Raw genomic sequence first — 20,093 nt, 5'->3', positions numbered from 1 at the left:
CGAGGAAGACTGAGGACATGCTGGAGGGATTATGTTTCTCTGCCTCTGTATCCCCCCGAAAGAGCTGGAGGAAGTGTCTAGGGAGAGGGAGGTCTGGGCATCTCTAAGTGGAAGAAGATGGATGGATGGATGGATGGATGGATGGATGGATGTACACCTCCACACTGTAAACCCTAATTATTTGAGTCTACTCAAATGATTTGAGGAAAGTGATTCCCTCAGTTTAAATGAGTTCTCCTAATGTGGTTTTCTCATTGAATTAACTTATTTTTAAGTAATGTTTAGTTATGATAACTTGATTAATTTATTAATGACAACATTGGGGTTTACAGTGCATAATATAACGTGAATAATACAACCAGCAATAGGCTACTTGATATAACCCATTTCCAACTAAATCATATGCAGACTCACTGTGATGATAGTGCAACAGAATGTATGCAGACTGAAATTATTTCAGTGGCATCTTCTGGCTGCTGTAAAAATCACTGTATCTCTTATCTGTAGATTTATAACTTTTGTGGGCACACATCATTAATCTCACCAATACATATATGTTGGCCTGAATCCATTCAAATCTTTGCATACGATATTATATAAAATACCTCTCTTATTATATTGTTTATTTGTTCAGTTTTTTTCAGTTTGTTCAATTGGTTCAGTCTCTATTTTTATATATGCCTATGTTGACCATCTGTATGTTATTGTCTGTCTGTTTATGCAACATAATCAAATTATTAACTTTGTCAGCATTTTGGTTTTCTTTGGATTGATAATGGCTGTTTGAAACATACAAGCAATAATCAATGCATAAAGTGAAACTCATAGATATATCTAAGTTACTCATATATCCTTCATGTTCTGTTTTCTACAACTGAAGAAAAAGAGAGAAAGTGGGCAAGAGTTTCACATAGTTTGCTCACACAGAGCTGTTGTTGTGGAAAACATGCATCACTGAGCAAACTCCAAGGCTTGTGTGTCTGAAACACTTGTTGCTTGATTTGGGGACAAATATGCTGCATCACGAGTTAGCTTCAAAAAGAAAGGAGGAAATTCCATTTCCCTGTGTTCTTTGCACAGATAAATGAGAAGGTTTAAGTCATGCAAGGTATTTTCCATATTTCCTGTTTCATTTTCTCTCCTTGAAATAGGATCTGCTCCTGGCTTGAAGACAAAGATAAGTCAAAAACAAACAAACTGGATTTGTTATCAGCATTATTGCTAATTATTGATGTTTAATACTTGTTTTGAGAGTTTCAGAGAATATATAGCTATTCAACATCACCGTCAAATCACATTTAATGATTTAGAATGAATTCTTGTTTTTATGACTGAGCAACTTCATTGGCTATTACCAAGCTTATTTCTTGGGACATTTATGAAATCATTTACTGGATAGATGGAGCAAAGTGTTAATCTATGATACTTGAAAAAAGAAAAAAAGAAAAAAAATCAGATAAAGGGATTTTAGACCGGATGCCAAGGAGACAGGATGTTATGCAATCATTGCATTATTTCGGACGTGCTTTGATGTCTGCAGCCACAGTCTATGCCGAGTCCTTTTCTTTTCATTTATGTAACGCCAGGTTGAAGCTATTCTCCATTTTGAGACAGATGCAACCCAATTTCCACTTGTATTTTTTGTTTATTTTTCCTTTAGTCCACGGTCCTTAGACGATGTTAGATATGCTTTCTAATTAGTTTTAGGGAATTAGTTGAAATACTGAATTAAACACGTAAAAGCTCTCTGAACGAATGACGTGATGTCGAGGACGCATGCGCAGGAGGATTTGTTGGAAAAACGTGATCTAACGGTAACACGCAACATGCCAGTTTGTTTCTGAATTGCATTTTTTAAAAATCAGTTTAATGAAAACGTTAAAAAATGTTTCTATAGACTACTCGTCTGCCAAGTGAATGTAATATTCAGGCTATTTCTTGGTCTAAAAACCTGGGACTAATCTGGTTTATTTTCCTCTCACTAAGTTACAAGATGTTGAGTAGTTTTTGTTATTTTTTGTGTTCAGCTACACAAAATAATCCAGAACATTTGAACGCAAGAATAAGCCAATGATGTGAATATTATAAAATGATAATGACCGCGTTAATCATAAATGTAATGTGACGCAAGGAATGGGCATGTTAACAGATAGTAAACTTAGCTAACTGTCATGTCAACAAAACTGACTCATCAAAAATAAGTGTTCATAGTTCAGGAGGCTTTAAAGCAGCATTGACCTGCGCTGAGGTCGGGTGCACCATCACCTACTGAGAAGTTATGAGGGTTAATGTATAAACAGGACAGACCTCACATTTTGATTGAGAAAAACTTGAAAAGTTCATTAAGTTGTCAAGTATGCTGTAGAATGCCAAATAATGTCTGGTATTTCTTCTAGTAAAGAAATGCCAAAGTTATTTGCTCTATTGCCCTTCCTGTTGCTGAGACAAATAAAAGCTTTAGAGTCTGCCAATTTGTTGTTACATTTTTCTATTCGTAGAAATGTAACTTTTTTTTTTTTTTTTACCTTAATGGTGGTGACTGACACTCGTCAACAGTAACATAACATCTGTGTAAAAAGTAGGTGAAAGAACCTTCTTGTGTCTTTGCCTTCTCACCCAGAATCAGTTTCCTCAGGGCTGTTGTCAAATGACTTTGGTTTATTTCACAGGCTGAAAAAAAGAATGGATTTGCAGCATCCGACAGGTGGTGAGAGAGATAAGAGGAGGAGTGTCAAGACCTCTGCTCATGTTAACCTTTGAGCCTGGTAAAATAGTGATGTAACCCGGGACATTAAAGCACATTACTGCTAGAGTATTAAGCCATTCGTGGTGAGCCTGACAAATACATTGTCCAGTACAGAGGAAAGACAGCAGGTAAGGAGTAAGAAACTTTTATATATTCATATATTAATATTACTGTTTTGACATAAAGGGTACTGTTTTTATTCATTTAAGAGATTATATTTTTATTGTTTCCCCTAAGCTCGTGTAAAGTTCTTGATTGATAACCTGCAGAAACTGAACAATGAGGAACTCTAATGAGAAACAGAATGTGGAAGGAGTTTCTTTTGTAAGTGAGATGCTGACTATATTTGATTTTGCTTCTGTCAAAACATTTGTCCTCTAATGAGATATTTTGTACTCACATTTTTTGATGTTGACCCTTTTACTTTATGATATCCATATCCCTTTGTTTTTCCCTCTTATTGTACAGAAACAGAGACGAGATAGTTCTTCAGTCATGAGCACTTTTCCTGAAGGTCCTCCGGTTCTAGATTACAGGGAACCAGAACCTCCTCCTAAAAAGCACAAGTACCATCAAAGCTTGAAAACCCTCTTCCCATTCCGTTTTGGCTCAAAGTAAGACATTCACCATATTTCTCAACATATTATAAGCATATTACATATTTTTATATCGGTAAGTCAAGTCACCTTTATTTATATAGCGCTTTAAACAAAATACATTGCGTCAAAGCAACTGAACAACATTCATTAGGAAAACAGTGTGTCAATAATGCAAAATGACCTGTCATCAGTAGATCAGAGAAAATACTAAATGATCATTTGTTTTCATTATATCATCAGTAAATGAAATGCCCAAGTTTTTCTGTTTTTAATCAACAAGTCTGTCATTCATATATAATTTCTGAAAAATATACATTTTCTTACATTTTACAGCTCACACCCAATCGATGATGCGGGTTTCTTCTCCTTCACATCATTTGCATGGATGTCACCCATGATGTGGAACATCTTTAGGAATCGTTTAGATGAAGACTCACTTTTTCTCTCACCTCATGATGGAGCCCACACCAATGGAGAAAGGTACAAACAATTAGCCTTTCGCCGGCCCCTCCCCCAGAACGGCCATTGTCCAATCACATATCATAGCAACCGTTACTATGTGAGCAGCTCAGAGTACAAACATTGAATCCAAGCAAGATGGTGAAGTGGTGAGCCCACGACGTTTGTAAATCGGACACTAGATACCCCGAGAGATTGTCTGGAGGATTTGTGTTCTTTCCATTCCCAAAGCCGAAAACACAACGTGAACGGTGCCTACAATGGATAAAACGCACTGGTATATGCTGGCGGCAAGGATGTCGACCAGAAGTTGAAGTCGGCTGCGTGCTGCCATCTTGTAGCAGAACTTCACTTGCGTTAGCATTCCCATTGACTCCCATTCATTTTGGCGTCACTTTGACAGCGTCTCCGTTGAGTTCCAATGGGGTCGCTGTGTCCATTTCTTTTACTGTCTATGGGTATATCTCTTCCCGTCATGGCAATATGTCGCGCTGGTCCTGTTTGATCATTTGTTTGTCGGAGGTAGCAACAGTAACTAAGGGGGGCGGGGCTCGGCGAAAGGCTAATTAAGCAAATTCTTCATATTAGCTTTCCATTCAAATCTTAACTTAGTTTAGGAAGTCTCAGCAGAATGAGGATCCAGTGTAGCGCTTGGCGAACATGAAAAGCCACAAGTCATTGTCTGATGTTTTTTTCTTCTTCAGATATTCAGGTTGAGTCTGGGAAAATGGATTTGTGGGGAAATGGATTTTGTTCGAAAAAGAAAAAGTGATTTCTGTTGTGTTCAGGCTTCAAAGACTGTGGGATGAGGAAGTTGCCAATGTGGGTCTAGAGAAGGCTTCTCTTCCTAAAGTGGTCATGCGTTTCCAGAAGACAAGATTTATAGTGTCATTCTTCGTCTCTGTCGTGTTTGCTTTCGGGGCATTTGTTGGTCCGGTATGTATAATAACTTAGAAGAACATAATTTAGTTGAAAAATAAACAAAACAGATTACTTTCATGTTCCTTATAGTGCTGTATATTTTATATGGATTATAATCCCTTTTTTGAGGGACCCACTTGCATAAAAATATATTAGCAATGTATAAACAAATGTATCTATGTATAAACTTTGTGAGAAAAAAGTTAAGTGGTTTTTGTTGTTTTGCTACACATCACGGATCTGTTTTGAATATTAACTTTTTTTTTTTTTTTTTTTTTACATTTCACTTGCCTTCTAGTCTATTTTAGTAAATGAAATCCTGAGCTACATTGAGCAGTCTGGGTCATCTACACTGTTGCGTGGCATAGGTTTGTGTGTGGCCCTGTTCGTGAGTGAATTTGGCAAGGCATTTTTTGCATCGCTCCTGTGGGCTGTGAACCTGCGCACCTCTGTGAGAGTTAAGGGAGCTTTCTCAATGCTCGCTTTCAAGAAAATCGTCTCTCTCAGGAGTCTATCCAGCGTTAGTATAGGAGAGGTAAGCTATTGATTGTTGTTTCAGCAGTGAATATTTGATAGGGAATTTATCTGAATACTTAAACTACATTCAATAAAAGTAGTGCTTGTTGTGTTAATGCTTTGTTCCTCCATGGTGTAGACGATAAACGTGTTGACGAGTGATGGCTATCGGATGTTTGAAGCAGTCATGTTTGGAACGTTTCTGCTGTGTGTTCCGTTCCTGCTGACCATATGTATCATATATGCCTGCGCCATTCTGGGATACACAGCACTTATTGGAATTCTGGTCTTCTTGATCTTCCTACCAATACAGGTGTGCTAGTCTCTTCTGTAATGTGTTTTGAGATCTGCATTTGATATGTACTCATCTTGTTGATCTTCCCTGTGTGTCTTTATGTTTGCTGTAGTTCTTAATTGCCAGGCTGATCGGTGTGTTTAGACGGCGGGCTGTATCTGTGACAGACAGACGTGTTCGCACTATGAATGAAGTTCTGACCTGCATCAAACTCATTAAGATGTATGCGTGGGAGGAGTCTTTTGAAAAAACTGTGACAGGTTGTCTATCCAATTTATTTCATTTACTCATGACTCTATGGAATGTAGTAGGCATTCCATCTTCTCTCATCTATTCCTACCTTATTTTTTCAAACCTAGATATCAGGAAAAAGGAGAAGTTGCTATTACAAAAGGCTGGCTATGTTCAGAGTTTAAACTCTTCCTTTACAACGATGGTTCCCACCCTAGCAACCATCCTCACCTTCATTGTCCACACTGCTCTGAAACTGCCTCTTCTACCTTCTACTGTGAGTGCAAAAACACAAATATGCTTATATTCTGCTAAATCAATAAAGCACTACCAGTCAGAAAGTTTGGTGCCAGAAAGAAATTCATGCTTTTATTACTTTATTACTTTTATTATTAATTAAATGCTGTCTTTTTTTATATTCATCAAAATGCCACATAAATCAGCATATTACAATGATTTCTGAAGGATCATGTGACACTGACTGGAGTAATGGCCAACACAGGATCAAATTACATTTGTTTTGTTGTATTTTTGATCAAACAAATTCTGACTAGTTTTAAAAACATATACTCTTACTGAACCCAGTGGAGTTCTGGTACTGTAGATGTAAATTTGAGTATTTTAACATCATTGCTTTTATACTGTTGAGTTAACGCTAACCATTTTTTTCCTCCACAGGCCTACACTATCATTGCTGTATTTAACTGCATGAGGATGTCAATGGGAGTGTTCCCATTTGCTGTTAAAGCAGTGGCTGAGGGTAAAGTGGCTCTCACTAGACTCAAGGTTGGACACTTTCACGTTTCTGTCATTTTATCTAAAACTAAAGAAAAAGATCTCTCCTTTCAACTGTTGTTGAAAAGGTATTCTCTTTTCCCTGTGATTTTGTACCTTTGGCCTCTTTATCTGCTCTAAACTGATATTAGTTCAGGACATATTGAGGAAGATTTAAATATTGTTCATATGAGGAAACATATTTCACGAGTATTTTACACACAAACTGTAATTGATACTCTGACACACGTCGATCATGTTTGTTACACTGAATTACCATTTTGAATGAACCCGATTTTTCTCAGCAGTGCAATGCAAATAACCAAAGATTTAATGCTTGCATCTCTACAGAAGCTTATGTTGGTACAGAACCCCAAAGGTTATCTCACACAGGATAAGAATATGGATTTAGCGCTGGCCGTGAAACAGGCCTCATTCTCTTGGAGCCCGCCAGAAGCCATGGACTCCACCGAGAAGCCTGAAAATCCCTATGAAAATGCTGACTTCAAACCTTCCCTCAGAAACATCAGCTTCACTCTTTCAAAGGTGTGATAAGACTATATTATATGGGATGTAATGACATTCCAATAGTTGATAAATATTCAGGATGTGTTCTAGCACTACAGCAGAGTATAATGAATCTCTCTGTTCATTTATAGGGAAGTCTGCTTGGGGTGTGTGGCAATGTTGGAAGTGGAAAAACATCTCTCATTTCAAGTATTCTTGAGCAGGTGTGGTGCCTCTGTCTTCTCTGTATCCTAACGAATAGTTTGACATATGATGTGAGGAGGCGTGACTGACAGTATAATTATTTATTCCTGCAGATGCATCTTCTGACTGGCTCTGTGTCAGCGAATGGAACATTAGCATATGTTTCCCAGCAAGCCTGGATATTCCACGGCACTGTAAGGGACAATATCCTCATGGGAGAACCATTTGACCAAACCAGGTGAAATTTTAAACATCAAAGACTAAACAGGTCAAAGACTTTGGCCAGCAGTTACATTTTTGTTTTTTTTGAAAAGTGTCAGTAGAGTTCACGCTCCGTAAACTTTACAATTCAAATCAGGCTGTGCGATTGCCAGAGTTTTACTAAACCAAAAAGCCACATCTGAAGTTTTATGACATTTTACTGAAGGCCAAATGCCAACACCAGGTCTTTCATGTCTGCATATTTATTGGCCAGAAGAGGAGAGATTAATGTAGTGGAAGAGTTAAAATGGTAAACACAGCACTAAACTGAACTTAGAAGAAAACATACAGTCATGTCTTAAAGCAATTCAATTATTAATGCAAATATTAATATTTTAATATTAATCACAGCCTTTTACCTAATATTTTGTAGTGGATTTTGAGTTGCAATAAAGCCTGATAAAACTTCTACAGCCTGATCTACATGAAAAGATACAAGAGAAACTTTAATGAAGATCCAGCTCTTATATGATCAGCATGTATTTAACAAATTTAGCTGCTATATAAATAAAAGTCTTGGCAAAATATTATCAACAGTGTAGTGATGTAAGTAGCACAGCTCAAACAGAATCACTTTTAAACCAAGCAGTTTTCTAACAAGGCGAATCCACATGATCAACCTGATTCTGTTGTAAAATCTGCGTAGGGAAGTCTTTCACCCTCACACTAAGATTGCAAGACTGACAGAAGAAGAGTAGTTTATTATGAAACGCAACATTATTTCACGGAACAACTAAATCTAGTGAGCAGGTTTCCAACATACACAGTTAAGACTCCATTAACCCATTCATCTAGAAATTACAAATATAGCAAGTATTAATTTACCCCAGTGTCAATCCTGTCATTCTAGGATGCTGCCCCTCACCTTTCTAAAACAAGTAATTAACCAGATCCTGTTTTAGTGCCGCTTTATGGTGTTTTTTTTTTTATTGCTTGTAATTACTTTTATTAGATGGGGTTAATTTCTGGCTCTGGTCACAGTCCTAGCAGCTTTATAATCAATGTAAAATTGTTGTTGAACATTAACCCTTTATACTGAATTGCTGCATCCTAAAAACTGTGGTACATGCTTGCTGTGTTTCAGATATGCCAGAGTTATTCATGCCTGCTCTCTGAAACCTGATCTGGAAATACTTCCACATGGAGACCAGACAGAGGTCTGTTTCCACTTTTGACATTTTACAACATACATACAGTACTCTTAACTAGAGTCTAATACATTAGTATTGTAATACTAAGGAATTCAGTTATATAGCAAATGGGGATGATAATATTACGTGTGTGTGTGTGTGTGTGTGTGTGTGTGTGTGTGTCTAGATTGGAGAGCGAGGTATTAATCTTTCAGGTGGTCAGAAGCAGAGGGTCAGTTTGGCCAGGGCAGTGTATTCTAACAGAGACATCTTCCTTTTGGATGATCCTCTGTCTGCTGTTGATGCACATGTCGGGAAGCACATATTTGAAGAATGCATCAAGAAAGAGCTGAAGGGCAAATCAGTCATTCTGGTCACTCATCAACTGCAAGTAATTCACTCTGTTCCATTATATATGCTCATTGGCTTTGCAGGCCTCTTTTCTTTTAGTGGAGTTCATATTTGCTCCTGCCAGAAAACATCTAGATATGATTCCCAGCAGTCTCTGAAAACATGATACAAATATCATGGCATTTTAAGTGGTGTTTGTGGAGAAGTCATGGTCATCAATAAAATCTTAAAAGTCATTATATTATCTAATAAAAAAGTTACAAAAATAAAAAAAATTATTAATACAAAAATTAGGCCAGTTACCTTTTTTAAAATTTTTATTATTCTAGTTTTGATCTAAAATACTTAATTGACTAGTTATAACTCTTATGTAAACAGAAATCTGCTCCAAAAATTATTTTATATAAATAAACCGTAGCTTTTTGTTAAACAGATGTTTCAGAGATAAAGGGTTGTAGTTGTATGTATGTAAAGTCAATATATAATCGGTGTCGTGAAAGAAGATACAATATAAAACATGCACGGGAATGCACATAAACCTTTATGACAGTTTGCTGAAGTAAACAATAATGATTAATTGGTGTTGTAATTTAATGTATAATCTATGTTCATCTAAGCCTGCCTCACCAGTTAGGCAATGGCGGGAACACATCTTCTTTCACATGTTTTCACAAAATTCCTCATTCGAGACAGCTCAAACCTTTTCGTTTACTCATGTCACGCAGCATGTCTTAGCAGCTGTGTAAGTCAGTGTGACTCAGCACAGCTGCCTTTAATGTTTAACTCTACAGTACATAATGATCGGAGAATCATAACTTTTAATTAGTTATTCCCAGATTGCTTTCAGGCTCATCTCAACCTATGTCATCAGCTGCTCCTCTCTGTTTGGTTTGCAGTATCTGGAGTACTGTGATCAGGTGTTGCTGTTGGATAATGGGGAGTTAAAGGAGGCAGGGACTCACAGTGAACTGATGAAGTCTAAAGGCCGCTACGCTCAGCTTATTAACAACTTCCAGCTGGAACAGAGCAAAGTAACCACTCTCTATTGAAATAGGCCATTAAACATAAACTTATTATGACAAGTACCAGTTTCAAATACTAAGAAAAAATGAAATCTGAGAAACAATTCATTTTCATTTTTGGATCATATAGGAAAATTCAGAGTCTGATTCACAAACACATACCGAGCACAATGACTTTAAACAGACCAATCCAGATGAGCCCAAAGCCAATGGAATTGAAAATCCAGGTTAGTGGTTAAATTTGTCATTAATAAGATTTTAAAGAAGCTACTTCTTTTTCATTTTAGATCCCTCTAGGAGAGCAACAACAAATCAAATTGACCAAGTCTAAAAAAAATGTATAGCTGTTTGCTACTGTCTATTAATAAACTATTATTTTCATTATAAACTGCAGTGACTCTTATTATAAATTCCTTGAGAGTATTTTATTTTGTAATGAATTACAACAAATAAATAAATGCAATATGAGATATATGATTAATATCTGAACGTGATTAAAAATGAAATTAGAAAAGACTGTCTAAACAAAGAATCATGGCATCCATATAAATTCAAAGATTAGCCTGAAGATTTTAAATTCAGCATTGTGTTTACAGATAGATATAAGGCTGGAGGATTGTGTCAAATTAGTTTTCACGTGACTTGATCGCTGTAGGAGACGTTACAGTTTAAACACACAGTCCCTACACCTGCTAAATATCATTAAATGTAATAATTATTTTGGTAAAATGGACATCTGCTTAAAACATCTTTATTTATGTTCTTTTGATAGCTTTTGATATGTCTGATGAGAAACCTGTAACAAATGAATTACCCAAAGACTCCAAGGAAACAAAAGGTAGAGAAATGAACACAATCTAAATATAATTAAGTACAAATTCATTATATTCATATTGGTTAACTTGGACTCACACAAAAGGTCTGTATGTGTTACAGGGAAAAAGGATCAATTAGTAACACAAGAAGTGTCTCTTGAAGGTTCAGTTACGTGGAGGACTTACCACGAATACTGCAAAGCTGCCGGAGGTTTTTCTTCTTTCTCCACCTCAGTCTCTTTGTACTTTATTAAAGCTGTATTAAAAACTGTTTCTAATTTATACCTTTATCTCTGTCTATATATATCTTTGCAGGGTATATACTGCTGTTCATGGTTATTCTTTTCTTCATTCTTCTCGTGGGATCGACTGTTTTTAGCAGTTGGTGGCTGAGTTACTGGTTAGAACAGGGATCAGGGGTAAACACACACACACACACACACACACACACACACACACACACACACACACACACACACACACACAAACAACACAAACACACACACACATTCATGTGACTCACCAAGACCTTACCATCTTATCAAGTCACGCTTTTCTCTCTCTTTTCTTATAGAACAGCAGTAGTAATTCATCAACCAGCGGTAATATCTCTGAGAATCCAGACCTGCCATTCTACCAGATGATTTATGGCATCATTATTGTTATTATGGTATTTCTGTGTATTGCCAAGGGCTACTCCTTCACTAAAGTCACTTTGCGTGCTTCTTCCAAACTGCATGACACCATGTTCAAACGGGTACGACATATTATTAGCAGATTTCCACTATTTCTTTTAATTTAGATTAAACTTTTAATTTATTGTTATTGGTTCATGGCAAAGGAAGTTTTTTTTTTTTTTTATTATGTGAGTGATCAAGCATTGTGCTATTATTTATTCTGTAAAATGAGAATTGCAGCATTTTGATACCATGTTGCTGTTCTCTTCATCAGATCCTCGGCAGCCCAATGAGTTTCTTTGACACTACTCCAACTGGCCGCCTGGTGAACCGCTTCAGTAAAGACCAAGATGAGGTTGATGCAGTTTTGCCGTTCAACATGGAGAACTTTTTGCAGTTCTGTCTGATCGTCACGTTCACTCTTCTCACCATCTGCGTAGTGTTCCCATACCTCCTGATCGCCGTGGCAGTTCTCGCAGTCATCTTTGCCACAATCCTATAGTGAGACATAAACATTAAACCTTAAAATCATAAGATGACGTTTTTTTTTTCTTCCAGAAGTAGCATACAACAGTTACAATCACTGATACATCAAATAGGTTTTAATGGCTTGAAATAAACAAACCATTTGTGTTTTCTCTGTGCTCTAGTGTTTTCCAAAGGAGTATTCGTCAGATGAAGAGGATGGAGAACGTGAGTCGTTCTCCCTGGATCTCTCTCACCACCTCTACCATACAGGGACTCAGCACCATCCATGCCTATGACAAAAGAGAGCAGTACATAGAACAGTAAGATAGTACCCTCAATATATTTGGATATTAGATGATCATTTATTCTATAAATTATTTTTGAAAGACATACAGTGCTTGGACTCATGTCGTGTTACTTGCCAAAATGAATATGAAAAACCATTATGACACTCACGAATCATATCCAAAAATGACTCAGCATAATTATTCAGCATGCCTAAGCAATAGCTGGCAAGCATAAGTGTTAATATTTAGACAGACAACATGATTACTAGTGGGATATTGCTTTTATGCAACAGTTCAGTTAATATTGAAACTGAAACTGAATTGTAACTTACATTTTAGACGCAATATTATCAGATCTACCAAAGAAACCATAACATATTAGTGTAAAAAAAAAAAAAAAAAAATTCAATCAGTTGAGTCAATGACTTAAAGTCATCTGTGTGTTGCCACCTACTGGTGAAATGATGTAACTTGCAGAAAGAGATTCTAGAAAGACCCAGTGATGTTGGACTGTATAAGGCCAAATGGATTCAGGGACCAGAACTAACTGTTGTATAATTTGAAATAACATTTAGGCCATAAGATCTATGGCTTTTGAAGAGAACTCAGAAGAAAATGTTCTACCTTTTTTATTTTTTTACACAGAAGCCATCACCAATTGTTTAGTCCAGTTAACTGTATGTTGACTTCACATTAAATAAATGTAGAAAGGAAACCAATGAATTGAAAGTCATGTATTGTTTGTGTGTTTCCAATGACAGGTTTAAGATGCTGAGTGACACCAACACAAACCACTTCATGCTGTTTAACTGTGGGACTCGGTGGCTGTCATTTTGGTTAGACTTCCTGTCTGCTAACGTTACTCTGATAGTGGCACTTTTTGTAGTGCTCAGTTCCAGTGATACCATAAGCCCTTCTCAGAAGGGCCTGGCCTTATCTTACACAATACAGGTAGCTCTCACAGTAGGTTAACAAATGAAAGTTTATGTCAAATTCAGCTAGATGTCTGAGCACATTTCTTGCATTTCTGTCATTGCAGTTGACAGGAATGCTTCAGTTTGTGGTGAGATTGTCCACCGAGGTGGAGGCGAAGTTTACCAGTGTAGAGAGACTGCTTGAGTATATTACGGTAAGAGGCTTAAACGTAAAGTTTACCTCAGTATTTCATACATTCATATTCAGTTTAGATGATAGTATTGATTTCTTATTCCTGTGTGCTTGTGTGTTGTAGAATTGTGTTTCAGAGGGTCCACGAAGTGTGAAGGATGCGAATACTTCCGCCGGCTGGCCACAGGAGGGCGCCATTACCTTTAAAAAATACAGTATGAGATACAGGGACAACACGCCCATAGTCCTCAATAATCTCCACATCAACATTAAGCCAGGGGAAAAAGTCGGCATTGTGGGACGCACTGGCTCTGGTGAGAGAGAACGTATTATGGTTCATTCAAAGCTTAATTTAGGTTTTCATTTTTAAATTTAAGCTTAATTTTCTCTTATTATTGTCGTAAGTTAATATTGACAGTTAACATTGAGGTAATGTTGACAGTTACCTGGGTTAAGTTAAAAAAAATAAAGTCTTGATATGTACTAAAATATGTTGTTGCCTTCATAAAATGCTGAAAAGCAGCTTGTGCATATCAGTAAAGGCATTAGGACTATGAATGAGGATGTTGTGCCAGATCTTTCTGTAATTGATCACTCGTTGACCCTCTCTTTGTGATTCAGGGAAGTCCTCTCTGGGTGTAGCACTGTTCCGTTTGGCCGAGCCGGCTGAGGGCACTATATTTATAGATGGTGTGGATATCTGCAAGATGGGGTTGAGAGATCTTCGCAGCCAACTCTCCGTCATACCTCAGGATCCTGTACTTTTCATCGGCACTGTCAGGTGACCTCTCACCTTTCACCTCTTCTGTCTTATTCACAATTGATCGGCACACTTAAAATGACTAGAAACTGAAATGGGCAACAGTTAATGTGAGATATCACAATTACAAAAATCTATATGCAGTTACAAGGTTAATGCGGTTAAGAAAAAATAAATGGCAGCTATCTTTGACACTTAGAACCTAAATCTACATATTGTGTGTTTGTATTGATATCTTGTAGATTTTGTGGTCACTATAGAAATATTCACTATATTTGGCATGAACCAGAAATTGTTACCGTTGTAAATCCAAGTAAAATTGCTTTTCAAATGGGGAAAAAAAAGGGTAGGGCTTGAATTTCTGTTATCGTTTTAAAAGGGAGTAACACGGTTCCTTGCTTTGATGGTGACGTCAGTGTGTTTGTTTGTGTGGTTACTTTATACAGGTATAACCTGGACCCCTTTAACAACTACAAAGATGAGGAGCTCTGGTTTGCTTTGGAAAAGACCTTCATGAAGGACACGGTAAAGACTTGAATGAGGCCCACAAACAATACACGTTTTACATGGCAGAAAGTAGCTTGGATGCTCACAATTTTTCAGCTACAGGCTTCCGAAGTTTCAAAAGTTGATGAACAATACCTGTTTGTATAAGTATATTTGGCATATGATCAATTGCCCCTTTAACTCCATTCACTCATTATGATAAAGTTAGCTTTCAGGTGATCCTTGGGGTGCCATGATTTCATTGTGATTTCAACAGTCACGGTTTCTTCTAGGAGCAGCTCAAACATCAAGTTAATCTAGCCTTTTATGTGAGAATATGATTTATTGAGAGAGCAAAGAAAAATCACAATATAAGAGTGGGCATGTTAGTGTGAGCTGCACTATAGTGATGAAACATAGACGTAACATCTGCTTAAATTCCTCTCAGTACCTTGCAGACTTTGGACCATGATAACATAAAAAAGAATAGAGAAACAGCAATAGAATATAATAGTTAAAGAATATAAAAGAAACGCTCAGGCATTCAGGTGTTAAATCCTCCACACCTCTCTTTCTCGCTCTCTCACGCAGATTGCTAAGCTGCCGGAGAAGTTGCAATCTCCAGTAGTGGAGAATGGAGAGAATTTCTCGGTCGGAGAGCGGCAGCTCATGTGTATGGCCAGAGCGCTCCTCCGAAATTCAAGAGTAAGAACACAAACACACCCAGAATCCCCTCGAAAATATTCCTTGCTCTAGACGTGTCTGATAAAATTGTGTTCATAGATCATTCTACTGGACGAGGCGACAGCGTCTATAGACTCTGAGACTGACAGCATGATCCAGCACACCATCAGAGACGGTTTCCAGCACTGCACTATGCTCACAATCGCCCACAGAATCCACACGGTGTTGGAGAGTGACCGCATACTCGTCATGGACCAGGGCAAGGTAATCCACTGACATTAAAACATATATATATATTCTAAATATAATACAGAATAATTAAATAAGCCTACTTCGACGTTTTCTTCCAGGTGGTTGAGTTTGATCCACCACAGGACTTGATACAGAGGCCGAACTCTTTATTTGCATCACTTCTAGCAGCAGCTAATCAAGTGAACTCATGAAGCACTCACATGCTCATATAGACCTCCACACTGTTGTTGGGCAACTGTTTTTCTAACTAAAGTGGATCTCAGTGAGGGAAGGAAGGGGGACAGGGCCACAGAACTTTTTAACATTGTTAAGTAAAAATATTGCACAGTTTTATTTGAGCTTCACATTATTAATGTAATTTTCTTGTAAAACTTCGGAGGGCTCTGCACATTTTTGTTCTTGTGCTTTATATGTCTGCTTTATATATTGTATCTTACCAAGTCTGGATTTGATGAAAGCTATTTACTTGTAGCCACAGCACTTACAGACTGAGCTTTAAATGTGCACTCATATTTCATAGGTTCATCAAATGTACATATTTAAAATATTTATTAGATTTTTATATGAAGGAAACATATCAAAGGACAACAAATGCACCAATAAAGCCTTGTTTCTCTCTTGTAAGCTTGTATTTCACTTTATAGCACAAGATGTTATATAGTACATTTCATTTATGGTTGGAGAATGTTCTAGTTGAGTCGGTGTGTGTGTGTGTGTGTTTCTCATCTTGGTCACTGGGTGTCTCTCTCCTCCTCCAGAACTAGAGCTTATTGGGCCATGGTTGCATCAGTGGAGACACTAACTGATGAAATGTGTTGAAATTTCAGCATCAGCGTGCATCTCAGACTGATGAGGGATTGAGGGAATTATTTTAACTCAGTGAAGAGACAGTGTGAAAGACATTAATCAGATATCAGTGACTTTTTATTGCTTGTGTCCAATATTCTTCAGCAGAACTTCTGCAGTGACGCTTGTGCGCCCATGTGCCACATCATTTAAACTACTTTCTTTCAGAGACTTTTATATTTGAAGTTATATTTTTGGTATTTTGAGCAATACACCATCAACACTTATTTAGGCCAATACCTTTCAACACACCGTCTTGTTTGAGTACACCAAGTTTCCATCAGCACTTGTTGTCTTTTGACTCTAATGTCATCCTGTTCTGCCAGTCTGTCATCAGGTGAGAGGAGGAGCCAACCCTCCCGTGACTTCCTGTCAGAGACTTTTCCCGTCATTTGCGTCGTGTTTAACTACAGCGTTAGTCATGATTTACACTTTAGGTGTAGATTTACTCAACAATGAACAAACTGTACACTCTCAAGAAACATGCACACCAGCACAACGTGTCATTGACTCCCAGTACCTGTGTCAGTTTCGCATGAGTCATCTAATCAAATATTCCCTGATGTCTCACTCCCCTTTAACCGAGAATCCAACCGTATATTGAATCTTCAACCTTTAAACATTCAGTTAAGGCTTCAATGATTACTACTCCACCAAATAAATAATAAAAGGTAACTCTTTATAATAGTGTTACAAACTTATTTGCATTAACTTTGTTTTGCACCCACTAGGGTGCAGTGTTGTCTGAGGAAGTTGAGAACTTTAGAGAAGATATTACAAGCACAAGTATCTTGGCGTAGAAACACAATACAGTGGCACCAAAAAGTATTTGGACAAGAAAAGTAAGTCACACTTAAAAACTTCTCCGTGCCATTGCGTTAGATGATAAAATATCAAAGCAAGTGACATTTCTTTTAAAGGAAGCATACTTTTCAGGCAAAACATTAATGTTTAAATGATAAAATAACTGCTATACTGTTAAAAAAAGCATTTGTACACTTTGTTTACAAACTTAGTGTAACATGTCTATAGTTAATCATTTGAAGATACTGTTTGGTTTGATATTTTAATTGTGACTCCATGCACTTTTAGATACATGCTGCATGTACAAACGCAACAACCCAAGTTTAATCTGCATCAGAGAAGGGGTTAATCAGTGTTAAGGCTCCCAAATAGAAGAAATATGATCACCTGAACGCCAAGACTAACCAATGATGTAAAGATCTGCAGTTGTTTTACAATCCTGTGTTGAACTAAAACTGATTTAGGTTTTTATCAAGGCCCTGTTTCTCTCTCTTATCCGGTTGGTAGTTTGCAAGAACAATAAATCATTGACAAATGTGAACTCTATTCTTAGCCTTGTATTACAGTTGGCCCTAACTAGTTCTTTCCTAACACTGTTGGACGAAGCTGAATGCATTGTTTCTGATCAGTGAAAGGGATCTTTGATCAGGCCAAGGCTTAATTGAAGATGATAAAGACAGTAAGCAGGCATGCTCAGTGAGGCCAGATGTGCATGTATTAGTCCCCAAAGCTTTACACACGCACAGCGATCGCAATATAATTGTGTTTTCCTTTTGGAGAGTTTGGCCAAGCGATGTTAGTAGGAAGTCTTCAATCACTCAGCAGTGAAGCTGTTCCTCAATACAAGAAAAAAAAAAAAGAGAATTATTACACCTCTCAGTCTGTTTGTGAAGTCCTGCTGTGATCTGTCAGCTTTGGCGTGACGGAACTTTTAATATTTTTTTTGTCTGCTTAAAAAATAATAATGCTCATCATCATTATCATAATCATGGTCATTTGTTTAAAATGTAAAATCGAATGGAATGTTTTGGGCTCTGTTGAACTCTGGCCTCAAGTGTATTTTAAATCAGAAACTGAAGAGTGATAACTGTAAGTCATTTCAGGCAGGCACTTAAATCTGTTGCACAGCTGATTCATTTAGTTATCCTACTGTTGCACAACATAAGCATGTCACATTGCTGCAGCGTTCGTCTTGTTACTAGGCTGACTGTTTTGCATATTGCAATGGACCTTTTTTTAATTAGTGGAAGCTTTAAGAAAACACACAGGTCAGCTTATAAAACAGAGTTTCAACAGAAATTTCATGTCCAAATTATTATTTTATTTTGTAAGTGAGAATATCCATGTAATACGCAGGATAATGTATAATTATGTCTTAATTCTTGCCCTAATCAAGAAATTGTTTTACACATTGATTCATAGTAATTAATAGAAAAGGACATCTATGTATGTGATTGTTTCCGAGTACATTTCAGGAAAAAAATACACATCAATTTCTTGCATCAAACATAAACCTTTCAGAATGATTGTTTGAGCTCTCTAAGACAAAGTGCTTATTTAGATTCATCTCATAGAGACAGTAATCAAACCAAACCATCAGTTAATAAGATCATTATCCATCATATATACGTTTTTATACCGTTTTCTTTTTTTGCAGAGTAAAACAACATGGCTATCCTTCCAGGACGACTGGCAGCCTTGACTGGGAGCTGAGAATACTTCAAGACACAAAACCACCGTTTCTTCACTCCCCTCCACAAGCACTAAACCCCAGTGATAAGAGAACCCTCTGGAAAACATTTCCAAATGGAAACAAGAGATGCCATTAATCCAAGTACTCCAAACACACCTGTTTCTAAAAACAACAATAGAATGTTAAACAAAAATAATAAAAAACCTGACCTTAAATACTAACACTTAATCACGTTGGCTAATCACACTCCAGAATCCTCAGTTCAACTTTACTGAACACACTGAATGAAAGTCAGCTACCCTTCAATTCACTGTAAAAAAATGTCATGCATCTGGATACTAGGTGATAATCAGGGTTGCTTTTTTTGCTACATTGCTGACAAATAGCAACAATCAAGCATTTCATAGCTGTTTAAATGGGAGCAGATATTTTGTTTAGCTCTTCTTGAGCATTTGTTTGTTCTTTTATGTTGTCAGTGCTTTCTATTTTTTTTGTTGTCCTATGTGTTTTTCTCCTTCTCCGCACATAAACCCCCTCAGACTGTCTCCTTTCATAATTAGCCCTGTCGATCTTACCTCTCTCTCTCTCTCTCTCTCTCTCACACACACACACACACATGCACACAACAACAGCCTGAAAGGCCCATCACTCCCATCTCTGTCAACTGGTTGTGGTGGTGATAATGACACATGGTTTCACAGGAAAAAAGTCCCACATTGTGATTTACAGAAGATGCTCAAGGCCCTAAATCACAAGTCCTGGTTTACATTACCTTTCAGCCAGTTGAACATGCACTGAGCTATACTGGGTGTGGTATGTGTGGGATATATTGAGGTGGATTCAAAGTATGAAATCAAATCCAGTGTCATGACTCTGCAGCAGCAGAATGTACTTGCGGTAACACGGCGTTTCCTGTCTCACCCTTTTACAAGGAAAGAATTCACAATCTGAGTCAGCTAAATCAGGTATATCTGGAACCAGGTTGTTTACCTGCTACACTAGGGGCGTTTTTTACGATTAAATCTGACAGCTGATGTCAGATTTAAATGCAGCATCTTTTGACAGATTTCATGGTCTTTACCAATTGAAATAGGATTAAGAGGTCATGCCACCACATCCAGCTTTGTATGAACGACACCTGTTAATCCTCAGGAATGTTTCCACGAACACCTAAAAACTCGCTCTCTCTGGATAAGAT

General features: G+C 37.3%; 1 protein-coding gene across 4 annotated transcripts; it reads left to right on the top strand.

Moving 5' to 3' along the window:
• Window positions 1–1,534: 1,534 nt before the first annotated feature.
• On the top strand, window positions 1,535–16,176 carry abcc12 (ATP-binding cassette, sub-family C (CFTR/MRP), member 12). Of its 4 annotated transcripts, XM_052562018.1 has the most exons (32): window positions 1,535–1,814; window positions 2,670–2,874; window positions 2,984–3,070; window positions 3,215–3,360; window positions 3,679–3,825; window positions 4,593–4,740; window positions 5,024–5,260; window positions 5,381–5,554; window positions 5,649–5,796; window positions 5,896–6,044; window positions 6,446–6,553; window positions 6,893–7,087; window positions 7,201–7,272; window positions 7,366–7,490; window positions 8,598–8,670; window positions 8,831–9,034; window positions 9,891–10,025; window positions 10,147–10,243; window positions 10,789–10,854; window positions 10,953–11,042; window positions 11,147–11,250; window positions 11,406–11,588; window positions 11,783–12,009; window positions 12,159–12,296; window positions 13,025–13,214; window positions 13,303–13,392; window positions 13,495–13,684; window positions 13,992–14,151; window positions 14,577–14,655; window positions 15,208–15,321; window positions 15,400–15,564; window positions 15,651–16,176. In XM_052562018.1, the coding sequence occupies exons 3-32, from the start codon at window positions 3,026–3,028 to the stop codon at window positions 15,741–15,743; spliced, it is 4,092 nt and encodes a 1,363-aa protein (XP_052417978.1). In that variant the 5' UTR covers window positions 1,535–1,814; window positions 2,670–2,874; window positions 2,984–3,025; the 3' UTR covers window positions 15,744–16,176. The 4 variants fall into 4 exon arrangements, with proteins under 4 accessions (XP_052417978.1, XP_052417980.1, XP_052417981.1 ...); XM_052562020.1 differs by lacking the exon at window positions 1,535–1,814 and having other exon boundaries at window positions 2,677–2,874; window positions 3,016–3,070; XM_052562021.1 differs by lacking the exon at window positions 1,535–1,814 and having other exon boundaries at window positions 2,677–2,881; window positions 3,016–3,070.
• Window positions 16,177–20,093: the final 3,917 nt, after the last annotated feature.

Source organism: Carassius gibelio, chromosome B7 (assembly GCF_023724105.1).
Source record: "Carassius gibelio isolate Cgi1373 ecotype wild population from Czech Republic chromosome B7, carGib1.2-hapl.c, whole genome shotgun sequence".
NCBI classification, from domain to species: domain Eukaryota; kingdom Metazoa; phylum Chordata; class Actinopteri; order Cypriniformes; family Cyprinidae; genus Carassius; species Carassius gibelio.
The sequence above is the reverse complement of the archived record's forward strand: the minus strand, read 5'-3'. Positions and strand labels throughout refer to the sequence as shown.

Bases quoted from the DNA above. Each gene is read 5' to 3' on its own strand.
- abcc12 (XM_052562018.1), top strand. From the start codon at position 3,026: ATGAGGAACTCTAATGAGAAACAGAATGTGGAAGGAGTTTCTTTT. The intron at 13,215-13,302 runs GTAGCTCTCACA...CTGTCATTGCAG, and splicing joins CCTTATCTTACACAATACAG to TTGACAGGAATGCTTCAGTT. The intron at 15,565-15,650 runs GTAATCCACTGA...GTTTTCTTCCAG, and splicing joins TCGTCATGGACCAGGGCAAG to GTGGTTGAGTTTGATCCACC.